The sequence below is a fragment of the Temnothorax longispinosus genome, chromosome 10, assembly GCF_030848805.1.
Source record: "Temnothorax longispinosus isolate EJ_2023e chromosome 10, Tlon_JGU_v1, whole genome shotgun sequence".
Lineage (NCBI taxonomy): Eukaryota > Metazoa > Arthropoda > Insecta > Hymenoptera > Formicidae > Temnothorax > Temnothorax longispinosus.
This window is the reverse complement of record NC_092367.1, coordinates 20,370,853-20,392,275: the sequence shown is the minus strand read 5'-3', so window position 1 is coordinate 20,392,275 and position 21,423 is coordinate 20,370,853. Positions and strand designations below refer to the sequence as shown.

At 34.8% G+C, this 21,423-nt stretch overlaps 3 protein-coding genes across 8 annotated transcripts in view; 2 read left to right on the top strand and 1 right to left on the bottom strand.

The window, feature by feature from the left end:
• The window catches only part of LOC139820499 (uncharacterized), a 31,877-nt gene extending 30,501 nt beyond the window's left edge, over nt 1-1,376 (bottom strand). Inside the window, exons 1-5 of the mRNA XM_071790832.1 lie at nt 1,181-1,376; nt 891-1,083; nt 610-723; nt 339-510; nt 34-134 (exon numbers count right to left, since the gene is read on the bottom strand). Coding sequence (XP_071646933.1) covers nt 34-134; nt 339-510; nt 610-723; nt 891-1,083; nt 1,181-1,368 — 768 coding nt within the window. The 5' untranslated portion in view covers nt 1,369-1,376. The remainder of the gene's footprint in view (nt 1-33; nt 135-338; nt 511-609; nt 724-890; nt 1,084-1,180) is intronic.
• Nucleotides 1-9,976, top strand: part of LOC139820501 (uncharacterized) — a 132,233-nt gene extending 122,257 nt beyond the window's left edge. For all 4 annotated transcript variants that reach the window (XM_071790837.1, XM_071790836.1, XM_071790838.1 and 1 more), the window contains 9 exons: nt 3,711-3,875; nt 4,991-5,373; nt 5,455-5,677; nt 5,755-6,042; nt 6,137-6,264; nt 6,331-6,503; nt 6,582-6,972; nt 7,057-7,480; nt 7,571-9,976. In XM_071790837.1, coding sequence (XP_071646938.1) covers nt 3,794-3,875; nt 4,991-5,373; nt 5,455-5,677; nt 5,755-6,042; nt 6,137-6,264; nt 6,331-6,503; nt 6,582-6,972; nt 7,057-7,480; nt 7,571-9,726 — 4,248 coding nt within the window. In that variant the 5' untranslated portion in view covers nt 3,711-3,793 and the 3' untranslated portion in view covers nt 9,727-9,976. The remainder of the gene's footprint in view (nt 1-3,710; nt 3,876-4,990; nt 5,374-5,454; nt 5,678-5,754; nt 6,043-6,136; nt 6,265-6,330; nt 6,504-6,581; nt 6,973-7,056; nt 7,481-7,570) is intronic.
• A 2,464-nt stretch (nt 9,977-12,440) lies between these two features.
• LOC139820498 (uncharacterized) overlaps nt 12,441-21,423 on the top strand; it is a 38,631-nt gene continuing 29,648 nt past the window's right edge. For 2 of the 3 annotated variants that reach the window (XM_071790825.1, XM_071790827.1), the window contains exons 1-12: nt 12,441-12,973; nt 14,167-14,308; nt 17,651-17,951; nt 18,603-18,783; nt 18,868-19,118; nt 19,233-19,377; nt 19,479-19,691; nt 19,767-19,949; nt 20,033-20,230; nt 20,348-20,484; nt 20,562-20,898; nt 21,068-21,340. In XM_071790825.1, the coding sequence (XP_071646926.1) occupies nt 12,961-12,973; nt 14,167-14,308; nt 17,651-17,951; nt 18,603-18,783; nt 18,868-19,118; nt 19,233-19,377; nt 19,479-19,691; nt 19,767-19,949; nt 20,033-20,230; nt 20,348-20,484; nt 20,562-20,898; nt 21,068-21,340 (2,374 nt within the window). In that variant the 5' untranslated portion in view covers nt 12,441-12,960. Of the gene's footprint in view, nt 12,974-14,166; nt 14,309-15,991; nt 16,415-17,650; nt 17,952-18,602; nt 18,784-18,867; nt 19,119-19,232; nt 19,378-19,478; nt 19,692-19,766; nt 19,950-20,032; nt 20,231-20,347; nt 20,485-20,561; nt 20,899-21,067; nt 21,341-21,423 lie in introns of those variants that run through there. The other variant, XM_071790826.1, reaches the window with a different exon arrangement.

Genomic DNA, 21,423 nt, shown 5'->3' with positions numbered 1-21,423 from the left:
ATTTGAATAGACCAGTAATAAAAAATTGAATACCTGCTTTAGTTCGATAGAATCGAGTAACTTATGAATTCCTTGAATGGTATCCAAAATATCCTTGGAGGATTCTCTGCTCATTGAACTTACTAAATTCCTACCTAAATAAATGAAATTTACTTAACTTTATCCATTATTTTTACATAAGGGACGACACTTATGTACTCAAAATAAGTTATTATATTTTTATTAGCATGCCTGAATTTTTACAATCTGCATCAAACTTTTATCTTTTTCTTCATATTTAAATAACATAATTTTACCCATATAAAAAAATTTATAGAATTAAATAAAAATATATAAACCTGATTGAAGTATATGACGTGCCGTTGATAACAATTCTGTGCCCATCTCCCAATAAGATTCTACATCATTCGATTGCATCATACGAATACCATCAAGAGTATTTAATCTTTGATGTAAATTTGTCATCTTCGATACGAGCTCTAACGCATCTCTCGAATAATCTTCTATCTTCTATACGAAATAATAAGCACCAATTTGTTAAAAGAAAATTTACATATCATTCGCATTGAAGATTTAGTTTATACATATGGCCAAAAATGTCTAATTTACCATACGTTTTTTAATCCATTCGACGTGATTGTATGCCTTGTTACCTGCTAACTCGTACGGTAATTGAGAAAAGTCAACGTAAACATGCAGCCTTGTTAGAGTAACGTATATTGGCTAAAACAATTGACAAAAATAAAAGAAAATCAAAGCTATTATGTCATTATAATACGCACGAAAGCATAAAGCTACAATTAAAAATAATACAATAAAAAAAATTATTTTATACATATACATATATGTATAATACTTTTTTTTTTATTTTATTAGACTAATTCACTCACTTCGCCATCTTTGTGAGACTTGGTACAGCTATCGACACGTTTATCCCAAAAACCATCAGGCCGTATCACGATCACGCAAATGACTTTAGATCCTATAAGATTCGTAGAGAGCCTAATACAAGATCTAGTTACGCGCCATGCACTGCGACGCGCGTCTACAACTAGAACCAATCCGTTTTCCTTTGTCTCCTCGCTATATAGTTCATTACCAATAAATATTTAATTATGTATAAATAATGTAATTTTTAGTATAAGTATAGTTAATAAGATATCAAAGATATTATCTATACCTGAAAATTGATGTAAAATATATAATGAGAGACTCTAATTTTGATTTTGTTGTTGAATCAAATTCCGGTGGAACACTAATTACTATTAAAGGTCGTCCGTCGTGATCACGACCACCTGGGACATACGCGAGTTTTGATTCTAGATCCTCCAGAATATCCGTTGCCTTCAAGTTTTTTATTATAGGCATCTCTATAACTGCTTGTTAAAGAAAAATGTCTTAGATAGTTGTAAATAATAAAATAAAACAACCAAGTTTGTTACTCTTAATGTTTTTACGCGCATCGACGTTTTAATTGTATTATGCATAATTATATAGTATAATGGTACTCACCGGTCTAATAAATATAATGATCTCCACGCTGAACCGCATCGAAAATTTCGAAAAAACTTAAAAGGTATTACAAGAAAACATTATATAGGCGCAGGAGACGCCAAAAATATATTGAAATATTTTAAATGCATCGCAGAAATGTCGAGTATCAGCGAGCAGCTGCTTCAATTCTAGGCGTTACCTGTATATGTATGTATATCCACGTGAATGACAATTAAGCAAACTGCCGTGCCTCGTTGACTCGAGTCTGTCGCACGTGTTCCGCGTTAGTGACAGAAGAAAAATTTTCACATGCGTAGATACATGCACGTATATTTATGTGAAACATGCAGAAGTGCAGTGCACGATAAATGCAGCGCGAAGCTGCAACTGCGATGGAGGCTGTAGGAAAACCGAAAGCCATCTCTGGTCCTTTCAGATACAACGGTACTTTGGCACCGATTAACCGTGTGTTCCCCTTCCTTTATGCATGGCTCTTCTCTTCCTTTCATCTCTCTGTTTCTTTCGTCTCTGTCTCTCTGGAACCGCATTTTTTCTACTCCTTATTTTTCTCGAACAAAAATATGCAAGAAATATTTTAGGCAAGAAGTAACGGATATTACAGAAGTATAACGCAAAGATATGTATGTCATAGACGTTGAGTAATTGTTGCGGGTGAGCACGTGTAGGATTAATAGATATCTCAAATTACGTTATACTTTTATAGGCAAAATATTAAAAACTGTGTTTTTGAAGATATATTATCATAATTGTCTGAATAATCTATATAAAAAAGTCTATTTTGTATTTAGTTTTTGTTGTCTTGTTTCAATAAATTTTGATTAAATACATGTTTGATATGGATTTATTACCGCAGTTCTATCGAGATGCAAATTTTTTAATATTAATATTTCTAAAACCGTCTATTATATTTTACAAATCTTTAAAGGTACTTTTAATATTTTACTTTTGATATTCTTTGTATATTAAATATAAATTTATTCAGTTCTTAATATTTTTAATAGTTATTTTTGTTGATAATTGATATACATAATCGAGTCTCTTATTAGAACCCATAAAAAAATTATAAATTTTATTATAAATGTTCTCAAAAATTGATCGGTAAAGAAACTTAAAAAATTCACACATTGACATTATTAATGAAAGAGCTTATGTTTTAATTTTTATACAATTCTTAACATTTTTTATTCTCTTTACAACCTCCTTACCTCCTCTTTACAACCTCCTTAATATACATTAATATGTAAAACACAACAAAGATAGATGTGTGTGTGTGTGTGTGTGTATAGGAGAAAATCGTGGTTACGCGGTTTTATGACAATATTCTAATTGTAAATTAAAATATTTTTGTAAATAATAAAAGTTCTTAAAAATAATTATTTTAAAAATATGATAAAAGACTTTTAGTATCTCGTACGACAAGAAACAATTTTCTAATACTTTAAACTGTACAATTATTTAATCAACTATATGATTCATTGATTTTAAATAAATGTTTTACAAGATAACAACACTTTTTATTATTATTAGTAATTTGTAATTTATAACAAAATGTTGGGAAGATATCGATATCATTTCTTGTATAAGCTCACGTACTTACATAGTTCCAATGTATAGCATTTTGTGATCTTATTATAAAACGCGATGCAATCGTACAAGACGATTGATATGATGTACGGTGTACACAATGGCTATTATAAACCTTTAAATATAAATTGCAAATATAAATATCTCTTACATCGGACATTACATAACATTCTTTCTGACCAAATTTCTCACATTTGATCCAGCAATAATCAAACAAATATGTATATATGCATATATATTTTTTTTGTTTTAATTTTTGTAAAGATATATATATCGATAGAAATATACATAAAGTCGAAGCACCAGTGAGACAAAGATAGACGTCGAGAAAAGCTGAAGAGATTTGGTGTCGCTACAGTCGTGGACCACGGGGAAGTTCGCCAGTGCTCAATCGAGCCTCGCGCTATATCAAGCATACTTGCCGTCTTTCTCTCTCCCTTCTTGGCCATCTCTTTCCTTTTCTTCTTGTGTTTCTTTTTCTCTCCCCCCCTTCCTCTCTCTTTTCCTCTTTTTCTCTCTCTTTCCCAAGTTGGGCATCATCAAAGATCATTTTGCTTTTTGATCATTCATCAGACAGTACTGTAAATGTGATACTTTTGACATTTTGGTAGACGAACGATTGGAAAACTGATCAGAAACGAAGTAATCGTCGAGCTAGGCTCGACGAGAAGGAGGAGGAAGAGGAAACACGATAATGGGCAACGCCATTACGAAAGATTATTCGAGGAACATCTCCGTTGGCACCAGCTCGAAAAAGACACATTGGGATGGCCCAGGTAAATCAATTTATTGTTTTATTTGCCTTGTTTTATAACTCTTAATAATTTTTGAAATTGGAACTTGGGGAGCCACGATTTGGAAATGTCACGTCGCGTCGATTGAATTAAAACGGAAGAAATTCATTATTTCAATTAGATGCAATATTAATAACAACATTTGATATAATAAATGTTACATTTTAAAATGCATTTGCATCCGCATAAAAATTTTATCCCTGTTCTGTCTTTCCTCTTTTCTTTATAATAACAAAATTATTATTCACGTGTAATTTAAAAAATGATAAACATTATTTTGATTATTTCCGGAAGCTATCATTTTTGCCCATGTTTTCTTATAAATATAAATTAAATATAAATTATTCAATCTCTTTTTACATTGTAATTACATTTAATAATGGTAAAAATATTGATTGCAAATAATTTTCTAATATACCGTACACAGTTTATGACTTAAATAATAACTACAACATTATCATAATTACAATCGAATTTAATTATATGTGTAAATGTAAGAATGTGTAATCAATAACTTTTCTTCATAAGGCTCGTCGTATGTAATGTCAGTAGTGTTAGTAGTGCAAATTTAAGATTTCAAAGATTAGAACAATTATTGATAATCCACGTTCAATTGAATAGTTTCGACAGTGAAACAGCTCTAATGGCATATACTTCATTGTTCACAATTAGATCCTTACTAACTCTAGATTGAAAAAGATCTAAAACACTTTTTTATTTACTGTTGTCCATTAATTATATACTATAGTATTATATACGACGTCTATTTTTTAAGTAATGTACAGTCTGTGAATATGATATTATGCAGAATCACAGTATATGAAATATTCAATCTGCGGATGGTGCGCCGGTTCAGTACTCTACTGCACTGTATACTGCCAAACGCGACGCATTTTATTTTAGGAACGATACTTACGTACCGATGTTGAAAATCATCTGCTCTATATACATACACGAGTCTAACAAGAATATATTTCTTGACATTATAATATTTTACCGCTTATCTTTTTCGACTTTTAAATAAAATTAAGTAGTTTGATTATGAGTTTTGATGAAGTTGTAGAAAGAAAGATTAAAGTAAATTTGATTGATAACAGGTCTTCCGGCTCCACCGGGCAGACCTATCTTGATATCGGGAACGAATGAAACGCAGCCAGATGTTGTGGCAATACGATGGGAGAGATCACCGAGTAACGGTGGATCGGCGATCATCGGATATTTGGTCGAGCATCGACGACTAGGCTCTCCTCATTGGGTACGAAGCACCTCCGGTCTTTGCGCCTTTCCAGAACTAACTTTAAGCGGTCTCGAGCCAGGATGGCGCTACCAATTTCGAGTCAGAGCGCAAAATGCACTCGGACTTTCACAGCCAAGCGATGTTTCCGAACCGCTCACAGTTACCTTACAAAGGGCCGCCCTCGCTTGCGCTCCTCATTTCGATCTGGAACTTAAAGATACGGTTGCGCTTGAGAACGACCAGGTACGTATATATCTATATTGCACGCTAATTAAATCATACATGTAAAAAACTTAAATGCATTTGTAATTTTTTTCAATATAGGCTGAGTTTGTCATACAATTTTCTGGCACACCATTGCCAAAAATTTCGTGGTTTAAGGACGGCTTCGAGATCTTCAGTAGTAGACGCACCAGAATTATTACGGATAACGGAAAGAGCACTCTCTTGATTCACCAGACCGCGCTTAATGACGAGGGTGAGATTAAATGTACTGCCACCAATCGAGCGGGTCACATTGCTACTAGAGCTAAGTTAATTCTCGAAGGTTAGTAAATTGTCGACAAAAAATATATAACATGACTCTTTATAATATATAAATCACTGAATTATTTGTACGTTTAGCACCTCCACGGATACGATTGCCGCGTCAATATGAGGATGGTTTGCTTTTCGAGCAAGACGAGACTATTAGACTGAAAGTATCTTTAGCAGGTAGACCAACGCCTGTCGTTACCTGGTACCACGACGGAGAGCTGATATCTAAAGATACTAGGCACATATTTGAAGTGATGGATGGTGAATCAGTTCTGAAAATACCAGATGCCAAACGACGTGATCGAGGAGAATACACTGTTAAAGTCACGAATAAATTGGGCGAAGATACTGCGTCTTTTCTGGTCACTGTGACAGGTGATAATATTGCATTAATTTAGATCGAAGCTTAAATTTTATGTTGCAAGTTTGATAATTTATTTTTTTTTCCAATTATCGACTCTATCAATAGATCGACCCGCTGCTCCCGGCAAAATAGCTGTTGCAATGACGCTAGGTAGATCGGTGACATTGTCGTGGAAGGAGCCAGAAGATGACGGCGGATGTAAAATCGGGACTTATATCGTCGAATACTATAGAGTACGTAATCGAAACTATTATTTCCATCCGTATAAATCTTCAGAAGTTTGGCAACGATTGTTTTAGGTTGGCTGGGAGGTATGGCTTAAAGCAATTACGAGCAGGCGCACCACCGCGACATTAACAGAACTGATCGAAGGTTCCGAATACAAGTTTCGCGTAAAGGCTGAGAATCCTTACGGAGTCAGTGATCCTAGTGAAGAAAGCGATGTTATCTTCGTTCCAGACGTTAAACGAAGGTATTTTATTATCGATAAATATTTAAATTTAGCACACATTTGTTTGCGCAACAATAAATCTATAATTTTACGTTGTAGAATCGTAACACCGTCTTTGAATGAAAAGTCGCAAAGTCATCGAGAGATCAGCAGATCTCGTAGCGATAAACGAGAGGTGAGTTTCACTATGCCAGCGCAGAGAACTAGAAGTTTAACGAGAGAAGAAGCGAAAATACGAGACGATGAAAATAATAGTCACATTGAATACAACGAGCGATCAGCTTCAGTGCAACGGCTCGCAATGCCAACTTCTACATCAGATAGACCGTCCAGAGCAGACAGTAGAGTAACATTTGCACTGGATACTTTGAAAAAAGAACAACCTCCGATTCCTCCAGTCAGATCAAGAGAGCACAATTTTACGAAGCAACAAGTTGCTATTGGAGATTATACAAATCGATCAAATATTGCGGAAAATGTGAGAGACAAGGTAAGAAATAATCAAGTATAAATATTATAATTGAATTTTAGATTAAAAGAAAAAAAAATACATTTATTATTTTTTGCAATGTAGCAAGATATCATTACAAAGGAAGAAAGAACTATGACTTCGAAATCAGCAGTAACCGTGCCAGTCTCTCCTTCAGTTATCGAACAAGATACCGTGTCGCGCTTTATAACAAAAGAACGGAGTCTCTCTCCACTCTACGTGACAGGAATTCAAGAACACCGAAGAGAAGAGAATTGTCCCACAGCGAGCCACCATTTTTTACCATCTTCAAATTCAATTTCAAAAAAACAGAACGCCGTTGTAAACGAATCCATACTATATCTACCGGATAGTCCACAATCGCAAGGAATACTGCAAGAGGATGATGAGAACGCATTGCACGGCAGCTCGGAGTTTATGCTTGTTCTGTATCCGGAAGATGAAACACTAGAGAAAGATACAATCGACATGGAGAACTCTGCAGAAACTCGAGTCAAAAGCAGCATAAGTAAGAGTATAAATAAAAACTTTTGACTCAAATATTTTGAAAAGAAAAAGAATTCTGCGTGTATGGCTAACTTTATAATTATTGTTTCAGATGGCAAACGGAATATAATCGAATTGACAGAAGATGATAACGATCTTATACCACCGCCGATATCGTTATCTCTTCCCGAATTATTTAGTACGCAGCATCAAGTGGTGGAAATAATGCGAGAAGCGGTTAGCTCTACCGAGCTTCTTCACGAACGAGCCATGGAACGTTTCTATCGCGCAGTTGCTGCTGAAGAAGCATCTGAAATTACCAAACAAAAGTTGCAATTTGAGAGACAAACCGAATCGATGCTATTAGATGTTGAATCTATTCAGAAACCATCGCTTCGAAGACGCCTATCTAATTCCGGTATCACTACACAAAATTTAATTGCTTCCTGGCAGGCCAAAAAAAATCGTCGAAGATCAAGCGAAGGCCAAACAGATGCAGCCCCGAAAACATTGAAACTTCTTTCGCCAGTTTTGTTATCGGATGTCGAAGCCAGATCAGATCCAAATCTTCCCTCTGAAATGATAATGGTAGATCCCTGGGAAAAAAGCAGCAAGGTCGAATCCGTGGAACGTCTGCGTAGATGGCACGAAGCAGATGTATCATTACTAGAAGAAGTGCAACGAGAAAAATCAATGCAAACAAATAATGAAGAGAAAATAATAATTCCACCATCCATCACTGTGAATAAAGTAGAATCTCAATCGTTGATTCAAACGAAAGCAGAGGAGGAGGAGGAGAATAACAGCATTGAGACTTCCGAAGAGTCGTCAGAAGAGATCAGTAGCGCAGATAGCGAAGATTTAAAATTATTAAAATCAAGGATCCTAGCAAGACAAATTATCGATGAAGAAGATACTTATCATCCTAGAGGAAGACCAGTCCCACACGTCGAACCAGAATTATCACAAATTCCATATGATAGATTATCAATTTATGAAATTTCGTCTCTTCCACCCATCAGAACAGTTACTTCTGTCTCGCTTAATAATGTAATGCCTAAATCAATTCTAAAAAAGCCCAAAGAGGAATTAATTTTTCAGGACAATTTTGACAGATCGACTCCTCCGGAGAAACCAATCAGAAAGTCGTTATCGCAATCGTATCAACAAGAAGATATAGAAAAAATAAATATGGACACCAACGACAGAATTTCGACTTTTTCTAGCATATCAGAGGCTCTAAAAACATCTACGATGTCGGAATCGGATACGGATAGTATTATATCTGCGGCAGAAGCAGCAAAAAATCGAAGAATGCAATCGAAATTGCGATCCATAACACCTGAAGAAGAGGCAGCCGAAATGGAAGCTAGAATGGCTGTTGTGAATCAATACACCGAGATAGTTCGTGAACACGCGAGTCATTCGCGACATGGTAGCGCGGCTAGCTCTCGAAAGTCCTCCATTTCCGAAGATCAGGATCAACAGCATCGAACACAGGAAAAACTTGCGCCATTAACAGATAAACAAGAGCAGGATGAGATATTGAAATTAAAAATTAAAATTGAGAATGAAGGCGACAGACAAAAGAAAAATAATCAAACGTCAAATTCCAGAAGAGAAAACATTGATTCCAGGGGTACGACTCCAGCGAGAGACACGATAAGTGCGAAGGAAAAGCGCGTCAGAAGTAGACCAAGCTCCAGGGACCAATCTCCAGTCGCGAGAAGGAGTGAAAAAATAGGAGGTGCTTCTTCGAGATCATCTTCGAAAACCCGAAATCGCACACCTTCTCAGGAAAGAAATAATCGATCCTTAACGAAAAATGTTTCAAACGAGCAAAGCCCTCGTAGATCTAAAATATCATCTAGACCTTCCTCGCGCTCTTCATCGAGATCAAGTTCTAGAGAAAGATTTGGAGCGACAGTACCAGTAGAATTAAAGGTTGAGAAATTGCAGAAAGCACTCGAGAGTAGCAAGTATCGAGAAATAAAAAAAGAAATCGAAGTAACCAAAGAGAACGTCAGAAATAACACTCCTGATCGAACAAACGGAAAACAGTTAGCTCTAGAAGCTAAAAGAACAGTCAGATCGACGGTGAGCTATATAACCGATTTGACATTGCTATTAGCTGCAATGTATATTTATTTCTTTAAAAAAGAAACCTTGGCGGTCCCGTTTATCGTGCTTCTCCTATATCGAAGAGTACAGGAAGAAATACACGAGTGGATGCCACGTCGTTGGAGGCGATCTACCAAGAAACACTAATTGACCGATGTAACATTGCAGTCACATATATTTCACACATCCCATGTATTAATTAAAATATTTTAAATGATTAAGGAGACTCAATATATTGTACACTAAAATGAAATTGTATTATATATTAAATCGCAAACTATTTATAGCATTCTCCGTATGTAATTTAATCGAAACTTGTTATCGTTATCTGTTTTATTTATAATGAATGTTAATTCTCTACTTCTAATAAACTGTATTATTATACGTTTTCACCAAATTAGAATACGAACTATTACATACTCCATTATATTTTACGTTATATTATTATGTTATATCTATGTATATATATATATATAAATATATATTAATATTATTATTAAGTATCAAAAGACACGGCAGTATCTCGCGCCAAGTGTACGCGCGAGCGACACACGAGTGACGAGACCTGACTGTGTATCTTTACGTGAAACGTCCAGTTGAGAGACTCTTATAGTTAGATTATCGAATCTCAATAATGACTTTTCTTTATACTATACGTGATGAATCGAATAGCGCGGTTTAATTCGCTCGTCTATAAATAATGTACGTAATTTAATATTATCAGACGATTATCTGACGATGATCGTGAGAAAAAATGAATGAGGCACACAACATAATTTTTTTATAAGGCTGCAGTACTGTTTTTATCGAATATCATGCGATTAAATCATGCATTTTGGCTAAATTTGATATTGACTAATTTGCTAATGCTGCATAATGCTGGCCAACGAGAAAAAGGAAGCTACTATTCGTGCCGTCGGACAAGACGTTCGGCGTAAAAGACCAAGCTGCGAAACAGCGACACGTGACACTGGAAATATTTAAAAAAAGACATTTATGTTAACGACGCTATGTGTCCTTTAGTGCAAGGCACACTCTCTCGAACAAGATTAGACGACACGAGATTTTAGAATGCGCTGCATATTGCTAGCCGGAAAGCCAACGAGAAAGAAATAACGGCAAATCATGCTCTTTTGGACAAGATAAGACGAAAAGAGTTCGTCACATTTCGGAGCTTCTATCTTCTCGCCGAGCGCGAGCGACGGCATTCGTAGCTTCCTTTTTTTCGTTGGCTAGCATTATGCAGAGGCATTTTATAACTCTTTATCGTTCAATCTTATTCGAGAGAGCATGCATTATATATTGAAGGACACGTAACAATGTAATTTATGTTAATTAGCGAAAAATATACATATTACGTATTCATTGAGACGCTTGAAAGATCATAAAAATTATAAAAAGAATTTTAAGTTATGAGGGAAGCGAGAATCTCGAGTTTGGAGTCGTCAGTAATTCCTCAGAAATCGCTTCTGTTACGCGGGAAGCATGATGAGCGAAGAAGTTGTATAGTAGGTATTCTACAATTTCTACAGCGGCACGCCTAATCTAATTATTGTTACAACCAAATTATTGTTACACTGAATTGTTTGTTATTTAGATTGCTGGAGAAGGACTCAATCCTAAGGATCAAAACGTCGTAATGTTTCAATATACGTATTGCCAATTGTAGTCGAGAATAATAAACTTTTCTGTTTAATTTTAACCTATCATTGAAATATGAAATTTCTTTTATTATTATTATATTTATTAATTATATTGGTTTAAATTAACTACAAGTAATTCACACGTATGCGGCATGCAAAACGCTCCAACTCATTTCTCACGCTCACCATGACACCATAGAAAATTGAAGGGACTCATTAATATATACGTGTTTTCTGTGAAACAGCAAGATACATTACAATGGGAGCTTTTCAGCAAGCGACAGCGACACATGTCGACACAAACGTCGTTCTATCTCCCTTTTTTGGCAATAAGTAACAAAGACAAAACCAACTTACATTACTCTGCTAAAAAAAATTTTAATTATTTAATAGACATTAAGAAATTTGTGAAACATTTAAATGTTATAGTTGTATCAACGTATATTTTCTGAGACTCGTTTAGTATCGGGTGATTCGGAGCTTTGCTTCTCTCGTTGGTCGTTATTTTGTAACAGCACATTTTATAACATTTTATTATATAGTTCTTTTAAAAAGTCACACCTTGCATTTCCAAATGCAGGGCATTGTTAATATAAAGATAGTAGGTATATAATTTTTAATTGAAATAAAAAAATTTTTAATTAAAGAAACTTGGTGCTGCTTGATCTCGAAATTCGAAATATAATAAGGTAATAAAAACAAATAATGTTTTTAATTTAGACCCGAACATGACACACACACACACACACACACACACACACACACACATCGTGCATCATATTCTTTCATTTATTTCGGCTGTTCTTGTTCCAGCAATCTCAAATTTTTTCATTAAATATTTTTTTTATTTCAATTATATGTATATATTATATACATTTCAATAACTTTGTATTAGCTTGGGTGGGTTTAAAAATGTTGAATTTTTTTAAACGTTTATAATACTTCCTGTTTTTATTTTGCACAATTTTTTTAATATAACATGTTTTTGAAAAACATTTTTAACTGTTTTAAAATTATGAAATGTTGAACAATTAATGCTTAATCACCTAAATCTTTCTTTTTACAGAAATTAACGCTATTTATATTGTAATGCACAATTATTTTATATTTTTGATTGGATATATTGAAACAATTTTTTGTACATACAACAGTTTTTCATATTGGTAATTATACATTATTCTCTGAAATTGTCTGCGCTTTGTACTTATTTTATAGATACACGAAGTATTAGATCTTTGTATATATTTTCCACACAAAGTCTCTATTAATACGAATGATATTTTTTGCACTCTGGTGTTAAATTAAATTTAATTAATTACTTAATCGTGATTTCGATGTGTGTATATGATATAGAATAAGAAAATAATAAGGAGAAGAGCTATGAACATTACTGGCAGTTACATCAACGAAAGAGAGATAAAGAGAATAGATATACGCGTAAAAGAGAGGGTACTGTACATAGATCTCATACGGCGCATGTGCTTCTTTCGTTAAAACGACGAAGTTGAGAGCGCGGCGTCGAGACGATTTTAGAACGGAGCAGGGCCTCCTACCGTCAGACGTCGTAGCATAGGGTGTGCTGTATTAATATAGGATCGAGACAGAAACAAGTTGGTGACGGTGGTGGCGGAAGACGGTGCAGGTCTTCTTGAATACCTAATACACGCGCGTATGCATTTCGACCCTCCGCGAGTAATGTCAACGTACGGAAAGAACGTTCTACGTAACATTTAACGAGATGACCTTAACAGGTAAGATGCACAATTGAGTTGTCGTAACGTGTTTGCCGGTGTAGCCGGTAGAGCCGGCAACGACGAACCAAAACGATATCTTAATCGATACAGCCGGTTTATAGACAATATAACGGAGGATGACGGATTTTTATAAATCTTATATATGTTTTTTATACATTCTTGTAATGAAAAAACGATGTGTGTGTGTGTGTGTGTGTGTATGTGTGTGGCTTGTCAATTGTAATTGTATAAATATAACAATATATAAATAAAGTATTACAATAAGAGGATGGAAGAAGATATCAAGCGTGTAAGTGCTATTAATATATAGATAAAATACATAAAATACATATGATAAATAATAACTTGGCCTAAGAATTGTGAATTAAAAAATTAATGCAAACAAATAAGTAAAAATTGTGTGTGTGTGTATGTGTGCAGAATTATTATACAATATTTATTATTAACAGTGATGATTCGCTACTTGTATATTATACTTATATATATAAGATTCTTGAAATTCTTGTAATCAAGCGTCATCGCTAAGTTTTGCCTCTGATATAACTGTCAATTTTACAGATTCTAATATATATGATATATATGTCGTGATATTTTACGACTGATGTAAAACATGTGATTGAAGGAATGTTCTAAAAAATATTTAGTTTTATAAAACATGCTTAATAAATGACATCTTCACAAATCGATTCAATATTAAAATCGACGGAGTTGTTTGCCAAAATTTTTACTGATTAAACATAAAAATTTTTATTTATATTAATGGTGCAATCTGAGTGTGCGTCGGTGAGTCTAATCGAAATACGGAGAGCACTTGACGTCGCAAAATTTGCAAGAAAAAGCAATTTTTCGAAAGAAAATAAGGATCTTTGTAATTTAGATAAATCCGCTTTACGGTTTATGTTCTTAAATGGCTTTGGTTTATCACATTTTTGCTATATAATCATCAACATTTGTGCTATTATTTTGCGTGTACGTATTACCGTCATTCCTGTAGCCATTTTGCAAAACACGTGAGTCTCGAAATAGCAGGTAGCTTTTCGACAGAAAGTTTCCTCCCGTCATAGTGTGTATCGATAAAAAAATGTTTGTTCGATAAGAGACTGACATTAAAGTTAATAAGAAATTTTTTATATATCTTAAAACGCAATAGTATAATTAATTAATACTGTGCAATATAAATATACACGCAGATTATACGCTGAAAAATAAAGGGCCACCAGAATGGATCGAAGAAGATCAGATAGTGTCAGTTCAAGGATATGTAGGCGAAGATATCATTATCGAACTGAAATTGGCTTTATTCGAAAATTATGATGACTTGCGGTTTGAACTGTAAGTATAATAAACGATATTTTACAGAATAAAATGTTAACAGCTTTGCATGTGTTTCTGTTGTACTACAATATTTTAATCTGGAAACAATATACTCAGTTCACGCGTTATCGTTCATTCTCATACATTGGCCTTAATTTTATGTAGAACCTTGGGACGTGCCAAGGATCAAACGCGAGTTATTTTGAGCTGTCGCGCACTTAATTTCAGAGAACCGAATTACTTGCCGCAGGTAGCCTCACTCAATATTTCTGCATGGATCATCACTTTGCCAATAAATGTGAGCAATATGTTCGTACTTTCAACATTTAATTTAAACATCAATAAAAGAAACCTAAGAAAATGGGCAATACGCTACTGTAATAGTTTACACGCGCGATATTGATCATTAAAGACTAGAGGTAATGATAAGTAGTTCTTGATTTAAAAAGACAGAACGATCCGATTTATAATTTCAAAATATATTTAAAACGCACCGTGTGACTTCACTTAAGTTTTATATCTTGAATAAGGTCGAGAAAACTAAATATTATAATAACGATTATTATTATTATAATATTCTGATTCATGTAGGTACATATACATATTATATATGCAATGTCGTAAGAAAATCAAGTCGTGTCAAGGAAATAAAAGAAATGCAGATTGCTGTTCATATTACCCCTGATGCATTTATGCATGCAATGATTTAACATACGCATCAGGGGTGCATGCTAGTGTTAATCGAATTTAATTGTAATATGAAATCATGTATTTCGCATATTCCTTGGATCAGAGTATTTTTATCGTAATAACGACGCAGACACAATATCACGATAATAATACGAGTAAATTATGAAAATTTTGATTTCTCTGCCACTTTCTATATCCGTCTTCGTGCAACGAACATATTACTCTACGTAAGCTAATTTCGACCGCCGCGCCGCACCGCGCGCTTGAAATTTTCACGAAAAGATGAAAGAGGCTCCCGCCCGGTCTAGCTATATGCCTCGGTTGGCTCTTACTAGCTTTTAGCAAGCAAGAGATAGCATGAGATGCCTATTGCTTAGAGTTCCTCGAAACTATCTCAACGAACTCGTTGATGGAGGTGGAAAATTGGGAGGGGACAGTTTGACGTTGGCGTTTCACTATCAGTCTGACGCTGAGAGAGCGTCGCGACGACCGACGAATCCCTAAGAAAGGGTTTTAAATTATTCGATTTGAGTGCATTGGTACGCGTCTCTTACCTTATCGATGTTAAAAAGGTGGTTGTGGACTCAATTAAACTTGAAACTGCATGGTAATTGTTGAAACTGTAATTTGGAGCTCGGTCAATTATTTTTTCCTTGCTGTGCATTTCTTATAAACGATTTCTTAAATACAAATAATTGAGTTAAATTATTAACTAAAAATATAAAAGAATTCACTTCCCGGTCGCAGATTTTATCTTTGGGTGGAAAATCTTTTAAGAGGCTCAAAAATCCACGATTGTAAACTTTAAAATAAAGATAATGACATGAAAGAACGAGGAGAGATAAAAAAATTAGGCATTATCGAAAGACAAGTTATCACTATTATCGCAACTATTAACACAATTTAATGATATAAAATTAAATCTAAATCAATGCACTGTGAAATCCTCGATAGATTCGAGACATATACCGATGCCTCAATGAAACGAATTTGCAGAGCGCCATCGCGCGCTGTCAGAATTCGATCGACCAATGTGTATCCCGCTAATTTTATCGCTCACGCGGTGCTCGCATCAGTGTCATGAACGAAGATTATACGCGGTAGATCAATACCTCGGAAACTAAAATATATGACAAATCATTGTTGATATTCGCAAAATTCGCACATTTCTAGATATATGTGAAAAGTACAGAGATAAAATGATATTGAAGAATCTCTAAAGATAGATCTCATATCAATCCGAAATGTTGTGTGTTTGTAAAAGATTGTGGGCAATTTATGGCAGTTACCTCATCGACGGTGCATTCTGATATATATATAAAACAAGAACGTGCTTTCTTCATTTTGATTCATCATGGGAAGTGATTGCTGTAAATGCACTAACGGTAAAAAGAATGTTATTACTGGATCCTCCTCCGATGGATCGGAATACCGGTAGGAGAATATAAAAAAAGTTCTTAATTTAATATTAATATTTCTACAAACAATTATACTTTCTTGAAGCTATATAATATCATTCGTATTCTTAAGCATCTTGTAGGTATATAATATCAGTTATATATATTGGTAATTGAGTAGTAAATTAAATTATAATAGCAAACATAATATTATTGAATATATAAATATTATGTGCAAAATTACGTGTTTAATAATATGTAAAGTGAACAAAAGAAATTAAGTTATACTGAAGGACGACGTTGTGTCACGTCAGATTCTCACGTCAGATGCACACAGTTGCATCAAATTGCATGTTTGATACATTGATGTGTGATATTTTTAGGGACGTTCTACGTTCATACTATTCTTTAAACAACGCGGATGATGATTTGTTTATATGAAAAAAGTAAAAAATCGCGTGTCTTGTCTACTTGTTAGACGTAAACGACTTTTTTTCTCGGTTCTGTGTGAGCTCGTCACACTGCGAAAAAGGTGACAAAAATAGGGCAGTAGAGCAATGCCAAGACTCTAGATCATTCTGTTGACCAAAATATGCCGGACCAATGTACAATATATTTTTACGTAGACATAGATGTGAAAACACGCGCACATGGAAAACGCGGAAAAATAATAGACATTCTTAATTGACAAATAAAAACCAAAACAATTTTCCCTTTTTATTTAAATTTAATCTAAAATTTAATTTGTCACACACTTGTGACAAATAAATCTTAACACACATAAATGACCAATTACGCAGGTGAAGGAAATGTTTAGTAAAAAAAATTGCTCTTCGTATACATATTTAGTATAATTTACTTCTGCATAGGTAGAATTAAATCAATTACTCATTAAGTGCGTAAATTCATCTAAAACTTGATCTGAATTAATTTGGAAACAATCCGAGTCATGTATAAAATTGAAAATGAGTAAAACCGGTAATAAACAATATAATAAATAAATGTTAAATAAATTCGACGAAAGTAACAGTCGATCTCATTAAATCCATAGTCCCGAAAGAAAGTACAAGTAGGTAAATTTGATAGATTAAACTAATAAACGCGGATGTGCTTTGTATTGTTTAAACAGTTTTACTTTCTGCATTTCAATTCATTGACATCTACATTATACCTACATTGCCGCATTACAAGATCTTCGTACTTGATAAATTTGTGCTACGTTTTCTGTTTTCCTTTATAAAATAGATCAATATTATTTTTACCAAATTTGCAGAATACGAGACGGATTACCAATTTCATCGGATCGTTATCAATTGTCGATGCGAGGCAATATCGTTCAACTGGCTTTGAAGCAATCGCGTAAAAATGATACGGGCTACTATTCTCTCGTAGCAACGAGACTCGGACAAGAAAACGATAAAGGAGCTTTAAAGAAAATTCATTTAAGCATCAGCGAACCAAGTTACGAAGAGGGTGATCCTCCTGTCTTCTTGAGAAGGTTGAGCGATCTTGCGGTGAAGGTTGGCACTCGAACCAGATTTCTCGTAGAAATTCAAAGTTCAACCACTTTGAAGGTACGATTTAATATATATATATAACAATAATGTTAACAAGAAATACTAACAGAGGGCAATTTGTTTGCACGTGTATTAGAATATTAATTTAATTCGATAGTTTGTATATATTAACAAGAGAAGAAAATTTTATTTGGCAACATACCCATATGTCCATAACATGACGTAAGAGACGTCCGGGCTTAACATATAGACGGATAATGTATAGTACATATCAACTATTACGATCAACCCGGAAGGTGAAACTGATGGTACCAGCAGTGACTTATTGTCAGGCATTTCTCTTCCTTCTATCCTAGTACCGGGCAAAACGGGAAAGGCGAACTAAGATGAGCACCGGGAGGTCCATGACCTGAACTCGCGACGAAAGACGAAAGACGATGAAGAGTAAAGGAAGCTGGTTACGCGTTCTTGTGCGTCGTATTAATACTATTATTACGCATGCCCGCATACTATGCCAAGGGATATATATTCCGAAATTTCTTCGCATGCCTCTCTTCCGCCATGCACAAAGTAGCCTAATATATTATATTATAGCATATTGCGTATTACAGCAAATCGTATTTGTGATATATACAATATACAATATTACAATAAAGTAGTAACAACAGAATTTAATTCTTATGACAGTTAAATTAAATTTACTTTCAGATAATTTGGTATAAAGATGACTTGCCTATTCACGATGGACCTAGGTTCTCTCTCGTTCACGAAGGAAATTTTCATTGTGTTGATGTCGCCCCCGTTACAGTCGAGGATCAAGGATGCTGGACCTGCATGGCGGAGAATCATAGTGGAAGATCCTCGTGTACATCCACTCTCACCGTCATCGGTAATCAATAATTTTCTCCTGCATTTATTCAACGTTTTTAACTTAGCTCGGTTAAAATTAATTGCAAATTTGATCAATCTTTAGTTCCCAAGGCTTACAAAAAGCCAGAATTTGTTGAAGAACTTCGCGCGCTGCTCACTGAAACAGGCACCGTGTCGTTGGAATGCAAAGTAATTGGTGTGCCTACGCCGGTATTGAGATGGTTTAAGGACAACAAGGAAATCAAAGCTGGCGATGTTTTTGCTTTGACTGCTAATCCCGATGATCCAACATCTCTCGGTGTTTACACCTGCGAGGCAGTCAATTGCATGGGAACGGCCTATTCCTCCTCAAAAGTAAATGCGCTCGCTATTACGATTGCGCAATAACAATTGTAACAATCCTCCTCCAATATTTTTCAACATCAATTTTATTGAACGGAACGTAGACACGTCGTTCTTTTATCTCAGGTTCACGTAGTTGGAAGAGGAAGTCGAGAAGGTTCATTGAAACCGGCAGATGCTTTGGCACCATCTGGACCACTTCCGATATTTAAGCAAATACTTCAAGACAAATGTTGTCGGATCGGAGACACTATCGTATTGTCTTGTCGCGGTAAATTAATTAATAATCATTCTCTCTATTTTTTTTTACTGATAATTACTTTGTGCTTATATGATGTATATTATACGTATATGGAACATCAATAATAATAGTTCAAGTACCACCCTGGCCGAAAGCGATCGCCTGGTACAACAAAGAAGGCCGCGTTGAGCCCAACGAAAAGTATCATGTAATGGAAGATGGCATTGGAGGATATTCAATCGAAGTAAAACAAGTAGAAGCCATGGACGAGGGTGAATGGAAGTGCGTTGCTACCAGCGAAGACAATATGAAGCAATTTACGAGCTGTTATGTAGCAATGTCTAGTACGTATTACAGTAATAGACAGAGCTAATTTATACAATCGTTTTTTAACAATATTTTATTTTATTTTCTACAAGTTCCAAGGAACTACAGAAAACCGCGCTTTATGGAAAATCTGAAAGCAGTCTTGACGGAAGAAGGTCTTGTCTCGTTCGAATGCAAAGTTGTAGGTTTTCCAACGCCATTACTGAGATGGTTTAAAGACGGTCAAGAACTTAAACCAGGGGACGTCTATCAGTTAACCGGGACTAATTCATTAGGTAAGCATTCGCTAAATTTATTACACATCCTTTTCTTTTTCTCTAGTCTCCATTAGAGCATAGATTTATTCGAAAATATTCAGGTTCTTATTGCTGTATCGCGAGAAATTGCATGGGCGAAGCCAAAAGTACAGCTGAATTAACCATCGAAGACATACAAAATCAATTAAACGAAGAAGAACGTTTCCAGCTTTTGAGCACTAATCAACCACCAAAGTTTATAAAAAGTCTCAGAAGTTGTGAGGCAAGGATAAACGAAGATTTTCGCTTTACAGTACAAGGTAGTCATATTTTCCTTATTCTTTCCAATAAACAAGTTGTTAAATGACTGTTATTCTATTTCACACGGTTTTACATTACACTAATAAACGTATTTCTTTTTTTTTCCTTTTTTTTAGTAAGCCTAGCACCAGAACCGACTCTTTCTTGGTATAGAGATGATGCGTTCATGGATGAATCTGACAAATATCACGTAGCAAAAGAAAATCTCGGCACATGCCATTTTGAAGTGCAAAAGCTCGAATTTGTTGATCAAGTGAATATTCATGAAATATATAATCATATTTATTGTGATATAAGACATTTATGAGCGTTTTTTCTGCATTTCTTTAGGCCGAATGGAAATGCGTAGCAGCAAATGATTTCGGCCACAGTGTCACTTCCTGCTTCTTAAAGCTAATCATTCCCAAGCATTACAAAAAACCGAAATTTCTCGAAAGCTTACGCGCAATTCTATCGGAAGAAGGCGCTGTAAATTTAGAGTGCAAGGTTATCGGTGTTCCACAGCCAGTTTTAAAATGGTATAAAGACAACGTTGAACTCAAGCCCGGTGATATACATCGAATCATTTCCGGACAGGATGGCACTTGCTGCTTAGGAATATATACCTGCGAAGCTACCAATTGCATGGGAACAGTCAGTAGTTCCGCGTCTTTATTAGGATTCGAAGGTAATCCCTTTGCGCATTACACATAGCAATTTTAAATTGTATGATTTTTATAGGGATAATAATTTGTTTGTATGAAAAGTATAAAAACTTTTTAGCGATTCCGTTACTTTCGCATTTTATATTGCTATAGTATCCCAAGCGAGCTTTATAACTTGATTTTATCTCACAGACAGAAAAGATGCAAAAGAAATTCAGTCGTCAAATGGTCACGAACTAGCGAGAAATTTATCGTTGTCAACGATACATGAGGAACGAACGTCTCAACTGTATGACACACCGCAAACGGATCATTCTGTTACTTTGGACGAACGGGGCGAGGTGTCCTTTAGCTTTGACGGCAAAGAAGTATCAGTGAGCTTATACGAAACGCCTGATCTAACTGAGGAAGAGGCACTACAGATTGTTGAGATGTACGCCGATCAGCTGTCTGAGCATGTAACAGGTAAAAGATTTAACTTAATTTTTGTTGATTCACAATAGGTAAAATGTAATAGTACACATATTAAGAATAATTATATATTAAAA